The 13,578-nt window shown below is 36.8% G+C and overlaps 1 protein-coding gene and 1 long non-coding RNA gene across 2 annotated transcripts; both read right to left on the reverse strand.

Annotated features, from left to right (window-relative positions):
• Positions 1-555: 555 nt before the first annotated feature.
• LOC137869487 (macrophage mannose receptor 1-like) lies at positions 556-3,956 on the reverse strand. The gene is made up of 5 exons (XM_068706893.1): positions 3,920-3,956; positions 2,351-2,761; positions 1,614-1,946; positions 1,410-1,501; positions 556-666 (listed from the first exon to the last, which is right to left on the reverse strand). The coding sequence occupies exons 1-5, from the start codon at positions 3,954-3,956 to the stop codon at positions 556-558; spliced, it is 984 nt and encodes a 327-aa protein (XP_068562994.1).
• A 7,233-nt stretch (positions 3,957-11,189) lies between these two features.
• Positions 11,190-12,297, reverse strand: LOC137869484 (uncharacterized). The gene is made up of 3 exons (XR_011102296.1): positions 12,197-12,297; positions 11,994-12,085; positions 11,190-11,250 (listed from the first exon to the last, which is right to left on the reverse strand). It is a non-coding gene; the product is annotated as an uncharacterized lncRNA (long non-coding RNA).
• Positions 12,298-13,578: the final 1,281 nt, after the last annotated feature.

A 13,578-nucleotide genomic window follows, 5' to 3' on the forward strand; every position in this document is an offset into this window, starting at 1 on the left:
GGTGGAAGACATCTTGTCTTCAGCAGTTAAACTTTTGAAATGAGAAGATATTTGCATATTCATAGATTCTGGATTTTTCAGTGAGGGAGAAGGAAGAGAGGTCATTTTAAGTTTCAACTTTTTTTTGTGAAAAAAGACCCACATCAGACACAAATTATTATTCACAGAGTATCTTTATATACTTGTCTTAAAACATGTCTGACAACAAAAGCAATTCCAAACAAAGCTGGTGATGACAGTAATAACGTCACGTCCTTTATCCATCATGTATCATGTACAAGTGAAGGTGTCAATACAATTGTTAAAAAAGTAAGACAACATATGTGTTTAAAGTCATTACTTTTGGACTGACTTTTTTAAAACAGACAGACCAGTAGCTCTTCTGTTGACAAGTGTTTGCTGTTGTTACCCTGGTAACCAGAACAAAAGGACTATGTAACCAACAAAAAGCCTAATCTTCTATTAGCGGATGTCTAATTACATACACAAATTACTTGATTAACAACACAACAAAATCATTATATGATTTAGTAGGCTTGCAGATAAAAAAATATGTTATAAATTTAAAATGCATTGAGGTTCTGTGAGTTTCTCCTGCTTTCTGGGCGGAATCTTCCATCCCAGCTTGAAGTCAGTCCATCCCTGATCTTTTTGCGCTGCAGCCAGCTGAAGAGAAATAAACTGGGCTTTAGATATGTACGTAAACTTCGTAAAATGTAAACAAACACGTCACAAACATCAGTAACATAACTTCTAAATAACTCTTCTGGTTAAAAGTCCTGTGTTGGTCTCTCCAGCCCCGTGTGGGTTTTCTCAGTCTTTATTCAACCACACGTTTTCTCTGAGTGTCTGATAATGACGCGGATGGGTTTACACGGCATTTACTTGAAAGGCCGCTGCGTCTCATACGGACGCTGAAGGATACCCTGTGCGTCGGTATCAGACCCTAAAGGGGGCGTGGCGAAGCGGTCGGTATCCGACGCCCTGGAAATGAGAATGAGCTGTAATATTGTTAAAGACGACACAGGTGTTTTGGATAATGTACCATCATAAAGCATAAAATAATTAATGCAACACAGTTTTACTTGAGGGAGTTATGTGATTTAACAGCTGTTAACATAGTACATTTTCATCTCATTTGTTACTGAAGTCTGATTCTTGAGGTCTGATGCCAAAGGTTAACTGATTCTAAGGTCCGATGCCGTGAGTTCTGATTAGAACCGATTCTGATGCCCGATTCTGGCAACTGATCTTAAAATCTGATACCAAAGTTCTGATACTCAGGTCTCATAGCCGGGTTCTGAAGCCTGAGGACCGAATCCTGAGATCTGATCTAAGGTCTGACGATGGCCAAAAATGTTTCCTCTTTTTTTCTCATGAGAGAATGAGAATATGGGCTGGAACTCTACCTGCTGTAGGATCTGAGTGTTAGTAGCTGGATTTGAAAGGTCAGCATTGGTCTGAATCTTCACCCTCACCACGGTCATCTTCACTTTAAGGGCTGGACGGTCCAACAAACAACCAGAAGCCAAGGAGAGAAATATTATTGCACTGACAGAAAAAAACAAAACAGAGAAGTAAATATGTGATTTATATATATATATTTTTTTTACCTCCATGGCACCAGAAGGTAAGCTCAGTGTTACAGTGCAAATCATTCCACTGGTGTTGTGAATTCTCAGCTGCACAGTAATTGTTACCATCCATTTTTCCACTTTGCCAGTTTCTGAAGGAGCTGCTGCTCTTGTCGGACCACCTCCACAGCACACGGTACAAGCCAGTCCATACATTGTACGGTGGTATTACTGAAGACAGCCTTGAGTTTTCTTCATCATTCTCCATCATAGCCAGGTCGGTGTGATGTGTTCTGCAGTAAGTCTGGGCATCCGTCCAAGTCAGGTGGGTCTTAATTAAAGTATATACTTTCTGGTCTGTTAAATGTTGATCTACCGATAGAAGACAAAAAAAGCTTCTGTTACTGCAAAGACTCGAGTGTGTGATCAAGTATTTTCTCATTTTATTAAGACCTTTAAAACAAAATGGCCAGATTTTTCTGAAAAAAATTAAGTTGAGCTTGAACATTTCCGCATCATCTCATATTATTTTGAATATGCAAACCAGCCATTTTTGAAGAAATATAACAATATGAACATTCAGGCTCCAATAGTGTACTGGAGATAAAAATGTTAAATAAACGACTAGAAGAAATTCTGCAAATTGATTTGGCAACGCCAATAATATTTTCCTCAGACCACACCCAAATAAACTTTCAACTACAGTATGCATTTCTATACTGCTTTTTAATTCTCGGTTCACTCTTTAAATCAATAAACACATTATTTTTTCTTACCGTAACAAACAAAATATAGTCTGGTCAGACAGTCAATATCATTCCATCTTCCATTAGACTGCATTATCACACATGCCTGATCGTAGTTATAGTCATCTGGTTGACCTGGTTGCCAGTTTTGGTAGCCAGTTATGCTTGTTCCACCAGTTGCGGACCATCTCCAGGAGTTTGCATCATTGCCCATGATTCCCTTCCAGGATTTTGGGTCATCGGTCAGTCCAATCCAGATCCATGAGGAGATCGAACTAGGTCTGTTCAGCCTGCTTGCGTCTTCCATGCTTTCAATGGTCGCCAGGTCAGTGTGTTTCAGTCTGCAGTAGTGCTGAGCATCGGTCCATTTCATTGGCAGGTTGACATGGTGGTACTCTCGAGGGACAAGGGCGGCGTGAGAACAGGAAGTAAGGCCAAGTCCTGAGGGTTGATGAGAGAGAGGGCACATTTGGCTGTGAACTATCAAAAATCATGGTTGGATCTGTTGATCTGAATCATTTCAAAAGGCTTTATTTTTAGTTTCTAAGATGAATTAGAGAGAGATCAGACCAGGTTAGTGTTCGTACACGTTTTGGCCAATTGACTACAAATCACATATTTTTAAAATGACTGTTGACAGTCTTTTTGTTCAGTTTTGGCTCAATATGATTGTAGGAGCTATATATTTTATGTTAGTATTTGTTATTTAATTCATAAGTAGTATTCTTTAATTATTCTAGATGTGTGCTTATTTAGGTTAGATTGTTTTTGATATATTAAGATTGCTTTTTCTCTTTATTAGTCTTTTGTTTAGTTAAATTATTTTTGTTGTTTAAGTGTACTTAGTTTTTGGGATAGTTTGTTTTGCTTATCCATTGGGTAACACTGTGGGCACCTGTGATTAGTTATCGGAGTAGGTAGGTATAGGACCAGCATGCACCGGGGTGGGCCTGGTTTTTAACTGCGCAGGAGAGCCAGCGACCGGAGTTTTCTTTGTTCTTTTTGTTTGTGTTTGGTTTGCCAAATAAATGAGAAAAACGGAATCCTGTATGGACAATCTACTCTTTCAGCCTGCGTAAACCACAAACCACGGTGCGTCAGTGGCCCTTTGATTAATGTTTGTTTTATTTTGATTTAAGGACAAATGGCCACTACAATGATCAACAGCATCAAATAAATCAACCTGCCAGAAGAGGAGTCAGAAAAACTTTCCTTTGTCTATCGTATAGAAAAAATGTGTTCTAATTTAATCACATGCAGTATTGCAATTATTGTAGATACATTTCTTCTAATCATATCTCTATGAGTGTGATGGTTAATTGTAAGTGTCAAAAAAGGAAGAAGATATATTCAATTGAGCTGGCCAATGGTTTCTATTTGTCTTTTAACATGAATTAACAATCTTCTGACATTTTCCATCTGAATTAAGGGATGAACAATGATGGTCAAAGGTCATACGATTTCAGAAGCCCTTCTGTACATTAACTAGTTTTTACAGGCCGACATTTCTCATCTGTCTGATTCAAAAGGAAATACAAATGAGAACCAACAACAATCACCAATCACAATGTAATTATGTAAAGATATTGTCACTCTTACCAAAAAAGACGGAAATCAAAAGCACGGTCCAATCCATTTCTGATTTCACTGAAAAGTTAAAAAAAAAAGATATACAGTATGTATGTATGTATGTATGTACATATATATATATATATATATATATATAAGCAAGTTAGAAAAGCACTAAAAGCATAATTTGCCATTAGAGCATATATCCTGCATATGTACAAGATATTTTACACCTTCAGTAAGCTCGACCGTGGCTTGGTCAAATATTTGTAATAGCTATAGTTTTGAGAGTTGTATAAATTCTGTACTATACTGATAATAAAATGCCTAATAACTACTACTACTACTACTACTAATAATAATAATAATAATAATAATAATAATAATAAAAGAATGAATAGATTGGTACTCACATACACAAAGTCCAGTATTTTCACTCTTTGCAGCAAATCAACCAAACTTGGAATCGCTTTGCAATCAAATGTCTGCTCAGCTTTCAGTATTTCAAGTATCCTGTGCTGTGCTGCATTTGGTTATGCTCTTATTTAAATATACAAATAAACAATATGACAAAAGTCACCTTGGTTTTACATAACCATGATGTTTCAAAATGTAAATGTTGTTTTTTCATAAACCGAGGTCTACAGAAACCCTGTGTCTGTGTTAAACACTTTTAAAGAAGGTAAAGAAAAAGTGTTAAATGAAAGAATTCATTCTTTTTTTCAAGTCAAGACTGTACATTAAACATACAACGCTGCCATACCTTGTTCATAGACACTTAACAAAAACAGAGCTATGTCAAATGTCTTGTATGTAAACATGAACTGTAATCTACATTATTCTGTCATATCTAACAGATCAGCAGATATCTTCAGGAGAAGCTTACTTTCAACGAATCATGAGAAAAACATAAGTAGAATACAAAATATATTTTGTATTATACCATTTTTCTTAAGAATTTTAACATATCAGAGACTTAAAATAACCAAAACTACAAGACAATTTATCTTAAAATGATAATGTGAGAGGACACCGAGGCGGGTGCAACAAGTAATGAGGTACGGCGCTGAAGTAATTGTTATAATTAGACTTTACACTTTACACCTTCCCTGTTACTCTAGTTTGGATTTGACATGTCTAAGTATAGTGATTTTTGATCTAGACCTGGGAAAAGACAATAAAATCCCCTTTTTTGTGTGTGTTTTTACAAATACAACAACGGGTTCACTATCTGAAATGTAGTCTTCAACAATCTTTTGCTTCTCTGGATTAATGGGGTTGAGATTTGACAAGATTAAGACAAGTGATTTTTGATCTAGACCTGGTCCAATGTCTTGCGGAGAATATTGTAAACTAAATTTCATCACTTATTCCCTTGAAATATAAAGGCAAACTCATAATCATTGTTGAGATCTGAACTCTTTCATCCTCCAAACATACATACGGCTGCTATTCCCACAGATAAGTACTGTAAGGTATGTGCTCTCGCTACTATTTTCATATGCAAAGCATGACCTAGTTAAAGGTTACCTTTTGTGTACAGACCATGACGGGACCATGATGTAATACCTCATTTTAGTTACTAAAGGTGTCTTTCATGGGGCTCCAACTGATTTGTTTCATTATCCATTCCTCAGCTGATCCCGATTAATCGTTTTGTCAACAAAACGACAGAAAATAGTGAAAAAATCCCTTTTATAATCCTTCATAATCCAGGGGGACATATGACAGGATAGACAAACCCAAAACCCAAAGATTTTCAGTTTACAATTATATAAAACAGAGAAAAGCAGCAAATCTTGATACTTGAGCAATTTTTGTTTTTTTATAAATCTAAGTGAGTGTGACACTTATTCTGGAGTTCCTACAGTCTGAGCCCATTTCATTATACTTCATCTGGGCAACATTATCAGTACGACATTACAGTAAAGCTGTATGGAAAGAGCACAATTTGATTAAATTATAACGTTTTTGCGTTCCCTTGAGGTGGTTTTTGCCTTTGTTTTAAGAGCACTAAATGGATTATTGAAACGTCTTTGCCAAATAAGTCGCAGATGGTTAGATGACCAAGGCAACTTGTTTTGTTTCCAATTCGCAACCTCTACTACACTGCACTGTTCGTTGGCAGATTACAGTCTACTTCTGACCACACTACACTTTGCGTAGCCAAGTTTATTTGCTCCAAAGTTTGCTTAAAATTCTCTAGACAATTGAATGAAAACACGACTCATGACGACACACAAGGATCGTGTTACAACTAAGTGTGATGGCTGATTTTGTTTATGAGGACCAATGCTATTGACTTGAATGTCACACACATATACAAGTGTGTAATGTGGAAACTTGAAACCAGAGAACAAACACTGATAATGGACTTTACACTGAGGTGGAAGACATCTTGTCTTCAGCAGTTAAACTTTTGAAATGAGAAGATATTTGCATATTCATAGATTCTGGATTTTTCAGTGAGGGAGAAGGAAGAGAGGTCATTTTAAGTTTAAAATTTTTCAGTGAAAAAAGACCCACATCAGACACAAATTATGATTCACTACAGAGTATCTTTATATACTTGTCTTAAAACATGTCTGACAACAAAAGCAATTCTAAACAAAGCTGGTGATGACAGTAATAACGTCACGTCCTTTATTTATCATGTATCATGTACAAGTGAAGGTGTCAATACAATTGTTAAAAAAGTAAGACAACAGAAAATTAGGTAACTGAAGATTAAAAAAAAGATGTAAGTGTTTAAAGTCATTATTTTTGGACTGACTTTTTTAAAACAGACAGACCATTAGCTCCTCTATTGACAACAAGTGTTTGCTGTTGTTACCCTGGTAACCAGAACAAAAGTTTAACGACTATGTAAACAACAAAAAGCCTAATCTTGTATTAGCGGATGTCTAATTACATACACAAATTACTTGATTAACAACACAACAAAACAAAATCATTATATGATTTAGTAGGCTTGCAGATACATTTTTTTTTTATAAATTTAAAATGCATTGAGGTTCTGTGCGTTTCTCCTGCTTTCTGGGCGGAATCTTCCATCCCAGCTTGAAGTCAGTCCATCCCTGATCTTTTAGCACTGCTGCCAGCTGAAGAGAAATAAATTAAATAAAGTACACTCTTTAGTTTTCTGTCATTTTCTTCATCCACTTTCATTTTACTTCCTAAAATAAACAAAAACAGAGAAAGAGTTGTACCTTCTGCAGGATCTGGGTGTTATTAGCTGGATCTGTGATGTCAGCGTCCGTCTTAATCTCCATCCTGAGCATGGTCTTCAGTTTTACAGCTGAACAGTAAAATAAACTTGCAGTCACAAAACAGCGAGACTCATACTGTAAATTTTGATTATAGATCACAAGAATTTCTTGTTGAATAATCACCTTGATGGCAGATAAACGTATGCCTTTGACTGCAGGTTTCGTCATCCCATTTAATTAAAGAATTCACAGTCATACAATACTGTGAGCCACCATAGTGATCTGGGCTGCCCTGTTGCCAGGATTTGAAGGAGCTTTGGGACTTGTCGGACCAAGTCCACCGCACTCGGTACAGACCGATCCAAGCTGTAATATTGCCTGGTTTTTTAGAATAGACCTCAGTGTTTTCTTTATCGTTCTCAATCATAGCTAAGTCTGTGTAGTGTTCTCTACAGTAGTCGCGGGCGTTGGACCATGTTTTCTTCATTAAGATGAACACATAGGTTTTCTCAGTTTGTTTCGTCTCTGCAATAGACAGAAGTGAAGGCAGTGTAACAATTAATTACTGATGTATATTTGATAATGTCCCTTTTTAAAAATCAAGTTTTAACTATGCAGCAAAAACATATTTTTAGTCTATTTATCTCTCTCCTCTCAGCATAAAAAAGTGTTGCATTTCTCAACATATTTTGCACCTTTTGCTCAAGCTGCATTAACTGACTGTTTTGGTCATGTTTGTTTGTACTGCTCCTTTTAAAAGGCATTGAGAAAAGAAACGCAAGGCAATTTTAAAAGACCAACCCGTTCAAAACATCCAGTTTTCTGCCAGAAATATCCTTAGGTTTAAGCAACAAATCTACCTAGTTAGGTGAGGAAAAGATCATGGTTTGGCTTCAAATAAACCCTTTCTGGGTGCACATTATGTCAGGTGAGTCGTTAGTCACTCTGCGTCACTAATAGATGCAAATTTGTCAGAATTGCCAGAGGCGAACAAACACAATGTACTACGTAGAAACAAGAAGACAACATCTGTTACCGGCAAAACACCATCAACCAACCTCCGCAAAGCCGAGGAGGAATTCTAATTCTAAGTAACTATTTTAACTGTAAGCTCATATCTCATATTCATGGACTACTTTATTGCCTTCATACAATCCTTGTGAAGAAAGAAGTCATGTCTTAAAGGCATTACAAAGAAACAAAGGTTGAAAATCCTGCAAAAAAAAATATTTTACTGCAAAATATATTCTTAAATACAGATTTTGTAGACCACTGGTAACTAAGGGATTTGAAAACGAATTGTCTTTCTTTGGACAGTCATGACAGTCATGTGTGAGTCCAGTTACTAAAATTCAGAGGTCAGTCTGAAGCTTAGGAGCACTGACGAAGCTGTGGTATCTCACTTATTGGGGTGAGAATGTGTTGAAACGACACACTTTACACATTCCCAAAGGTGTTGGACGGGGTTGAGGTCAGGGCTCTGTGCAGACCAGTTAAGTTCTTCCACACCAAACTGGGAAAACCATTTCCTGATGGACGGCATTGTCACACTGAAACAGTAAAGGGTCTTTCTCAAACACTTCCAACCACAAAGTTGGAAGAACACGACAGACAGCAAAAAACATATTTGTAAAAGCTCTGGTGTTATAACTGTGCATTTGTAGCATAGTTATACATACCATGATGTTTATTTTCAGATGTGAAGGGAAGTCAGATTTGACCGACAAGTCCCCTGGGTTTAATGTTGAAGCTTTTTTTTGGAACCATACAGTGTAGAAAAACATTGAAGGCCCATTCATTTTGGTGATCAATTTGAGATCACTAGAATTAAATGAAATGCATTTGGGTCATTATAAATATTTACTTTAAAAAAGCGATGAATTCCAAATTTCGATCCAGGGGACTGGCGGCCATATTGTATTTGACTCCTCACAGTCCTCAGAGGTCAAATCTGACTTCCCTCCACATCTGAAAATGAACCTTACGGTATGCACTAACTTTTGGAAAGTCCTGCATCTCTCACAATGCTGATTGTTGTGGTTAACCCCGAGACTACACAAGGTCAGGAGATTTGAATCTAATCAATTTGTGTGTCAAAACATTATTTGCGGTGGATTACAGACAGCAAAAGAAAGGAGATGAGCAAGCAAATTTGTGGAAGTGATTTCTTATTCAAACCAGTAAAAGTAAATGTAAATGGATCTGTAGTGTCTCTGCTGCTGCTGCATTTGCCTTTGTTTTAAGCTCATTGTTGAGTTAAGGCTGTGTGATATCAAAGGTCATGTAATGAAGGTAGGTGTGTGTGTGTGTGTGTGTGTGTGTGTGTGTGTGTGTGTGTAAACTGGACTGTCGTACTTTTGGCTTTTTTCTTATTTTACATCTGATTTACAACTTCAGTTCAAACAATTAGCAGTTAGTCATTTTATTGAATTAAATATAATTTATTGTTAACTTCTCACTGTAATTAAAAGCTATCTACAGATCTTTAAGATTCTTAAAGTGCCTTAGATGGTAATAAAAGGTCAAACATTTAACTTACAAAAGTAAATTAAATGTTTTCTCTTGCCTGCTGTAGGCAGTAATATTAGTTATATTAATAAGTTCTGTTGTAGGAAACATTCAACTCACATGACTTGTCAGCTGTTTCTGCTGTCAGTGTTCCTGGATATACATTTATTGTCTTCGTTTCCAGAAAACGTGAAACATGGCCAAAACAAACTGACATAAAAGAGCAAATTAAATAAAAATATAATCCCCCACAATCCAACACATCTTCATATGTACTGTTTTGTTCAACATATGTCAGGATAGACAAACCCAAATATATTCAGTTTACAATTATATAAAACAGAGAAAAGCAGCAAATCTTGACACTTGAGCAGATGCTCAACCGTGAGGCGGCAATTTTAGTTTTTTTAAAAATCTAAGTGAGTGTGACACTTATAATTATTCTGGAGTTCCTACAGTCTGAGCCCATTTCATTATACTTTATCTGGGCAACATTATCAGTACGACATTACAGTAAAGCTGTATGGAAAGGGCACAATTTGATTAAATTATAACGTTTTTGCGTTCCCTTGAGGTGGTTTTTGCCTTTGTTTTAAAAGAGCACTAAATGGATTATTGAAACGTCTTTGCCAAATAAGTCGCAGATGGTTAGGTGACCAAGGCAACTTGTTTTGTTTCCAATTCGCAACCTCTACTACACTGCACTGTTTGTTGGCAGATTACAGTCTACTTCTGACCACACTACACTTTGCGTAGCCAAGTTTATTTGCTCCAAAGTTTGCTTAGAATTCTCTAGACAATTGAATGAAAACACGACTCATGACGACACACAAGGATCGTGTTACAACTAAGTGTGATGGCTGATTTTGTTTATGAGGACCAATGCTATTGACTTGAATGTCACACACATATACAAGTGTGTAATGTGGAAACTTGAAACCAGAGAACAAACACTGATAATGGACTTTACACTGAGGTGGAAGACATCTTGTCTTCAGCAGTTAAACTTTTGAAATGAGAAGATATTTGCATATTCATAGATTCTGGATTTTTCAGTGAGGGAGAAGGAAGAGAGGTCATTTTAAGTTTCAACTTTTTTCAGTGAAAAAAGACCCACATCAGACACAAATTATTATTCACAGCAGAGTATCTTTATATACTTGTCTTAAAACATGTCTGACAACAAAAGCAATTCCAAACAAAGCTGGTGATGACAGTAATAACGTCACGTCCTTTATCCATCATGTATCATGTACAAGTGAAGGTGTCAATACAATTGTTAAAAAAGTAAGACAACATATGTGTTTAAAGTCATTACTTTTGGACTGACTTTTTTAAAACAGACAGACCAGTAGCTCTTCTGTTGACAAGTGTTTGCTGTTGTTACCCTGGTAACCAGAACAAAAGGACTATGTAACCAACAAAAAGCCTAATCTTCTATTAGCGGATGTCTAATTACATACACAAATTACTTGATTAACAACACAACAAAATCATTATATGATTTAGTAGGCTTGCAGATAAAAAAATATGTTATAAATTTAAAATGCATTGAGGTTCTGTGAGTTTCTTCTGCTTTCTGGGCGGAATCTTCCATCCCAGCTTGAAGTCAGTCCATCCCTGATCTTTTTGCGCTGCAGCCAGCTGAAGAGAAATAAACTGGGCTTTAGATATGTACGTAAACTTCGTAAAATGTAAACAAACACGTCACAAACATCAGTAACATAACTTCTAAATAACTCTTCTGGTTAAAAGTCCTGTGTTGGTCTCTCCAGCCCCGTGTGGGTTTTCTCAGTCTTTATTCAACCACACGTTTTCTCTGAGTGTCTGATAATGACGCGGATGGGTTTACACGGCATTTACTTGAAAGACCGCTGCGTCTCATACGGACGCTGAAGGATACCCTGTGCGTCGGTATCAGACCCTAAAGGGGGCGTGACGAAGCGGTCGGTATCCGACGCCCTGGAAATGAGAATGAGCTGTAATATTGTTAAAGACGACACAGGTGTTTTGGATAATGTACCATCATAAAGCATAAAATAATTAATGCAACACAGTTTTACTTGAGGGAGTTATGTGATTTAACAGCTGTTAACATAGTACATTTTCATCTCATTTGTTACTGAAGTCTGATTCTTGAGGTCTGATGCCAAAGGTTAACTGATTCTAAGGTCCGATGCCGTGAGTTCTGATTAGAACCGATTCTGATGCCCGATTCTGGCAACTGATCTTAAAATCTGATACCAAAGTTCTGATACTCAGGTCTCATAGCCGGGTTCTGAAGCCTGAGGACCGAATCCTGAGATCTGATCTAAGGTCTGACGATGGCCAAAAATGTTTCCTCTTTTTTTCTCATGAGAGAATGAGAATATGGGCTGGAACTTTACCTGCTGTAGGATCTGAGTGTTAGTAGCTGGATTTGAAAGGTCAGCATTGGTCTGAATCTTCACCCTCACCACGGTCATCTTCACTTTAAGGGCTGGACGGTCCAACAAACAACCAGAAGCCAAGGAGAGAAATATTATTGCACTGACAGAAAAAAACAAAACAGAGAAGTAAATATGTGATTTATATATATATATATTTTTACCTCCATGGCACCAGAAGGTAAGCTCATTGCTACAGTGCAAATCATTCCACTGGTGTTGTGAATTCTCAGCTGCACAGTAATTGTTACCATCCATTTTTCCACTTTGCCAGTTTCTGAAGGAGCTGCTGCTCTTGTCGGACCACCTCCACGGCACACGGTACAAGCCAGTCCATACATTGTACGATTGTATTACTGAAGTCAGCCTTGAGTTTTCTTCATCATTCTCCATCATAGCCAGGTCGGTGTGGTGTGTTCTGCAGTAAGTCTGGGCAGCCGGCCAAATCTTGTTCTTCGTAATTACAGCATATACTTTCTGGTCTGGTAAATGTTGATCTACCGATAGAAGTAAAAGAAAAGCTTCTGTTACTGCAAAGACTCAAGTGTGTGATCAAGTTAATAGCAGCTAGAATAAAAACAGGATGTTATTGCTGTCCTCCAGGGATTTAACTTCTCACCTCGCTGTAGTGATGTAGAAGTGGACTACAGGGTGTGTCAGTACACTGTGACATCACCGAGGGGGGTGATCTTGGGTAGGGCTGGGTGGCTAAAATCTTATATCCTGATTTAAGTAATTTCATATTCCAATAACGATATACATCATCATATAGCATGTTTTCTGGTAATTCAATAAATAAACTCTATATCAAATAATCACATGGTAAAGCCTTTTTTTTAAAAACTGGCCAAATAAAAACTACTGAATATTTTCTCATTTTTTTAAGAACTTTAAAGCTAAATTTTTCTGAAAAAAATTAAGTTGAGCTTTAACATTTCCGCATCATCTCAAATTATCTTGAATATGCAAACCAGCCATTTTTGAAGAGATATAAGACATAAATGAGACCAAATAAATGCATTTAGGCGGAGTAAACAGGCTCTCATTCTTTTAATTTCCTCTCATTAGTTAAAACAGAACGTATGCTATCCGTTCGTAATAGGTTCATTGATAAAAGCTACAATTATCAGAACAATACGAACATTCAGGCTTAAAAGTGTACTTGAGATAAAAATGTTAAATAAAAGACTGGAAGAAATTCTGCAAATTGATTTGGCAACAGCAGTATGCATTTCTATACTGCTTTTCAATTCTTGGTTCACTCTTTAAATCAATAAACATTATATTTTTTCTTACCGTAACAAACAAAAAATCGGTTCAAAAGACAGTCAATATCATTCCATCTTCCATTAGACTCTATTATCACACATGCATGATTGTAGCTATTGTAATTTGGCTGATCTGGATGCCACTTTTGGTAGCCAGTTATGCTTGTCCCACCAGTTGTGGACCATCTCCAGGAGTTTGTGTCATTGCCCATGATTCCCTTCCAGGATTTTGGGTCATCGGTCAGTCCAATCCAGATCCATGAGGAGATCGAACTAGG

This window comes from Cebidichthys violaceus, unplaced genomic scaffold (genome assembly GCF_023349555.1).
Source record: "Cebidichthys violaceus isolate CVI_PGR_0920_01 unplaced genomic scaffold, fCebVio1.0.p SCAF_123, whole genome shotgun sequence".
NCBI lineage: Eukaryota > Metazoa > Chordata > Actinopteri > Perciformes > Stichaeidae > Cebidichthys > Cebidichthys violaceus.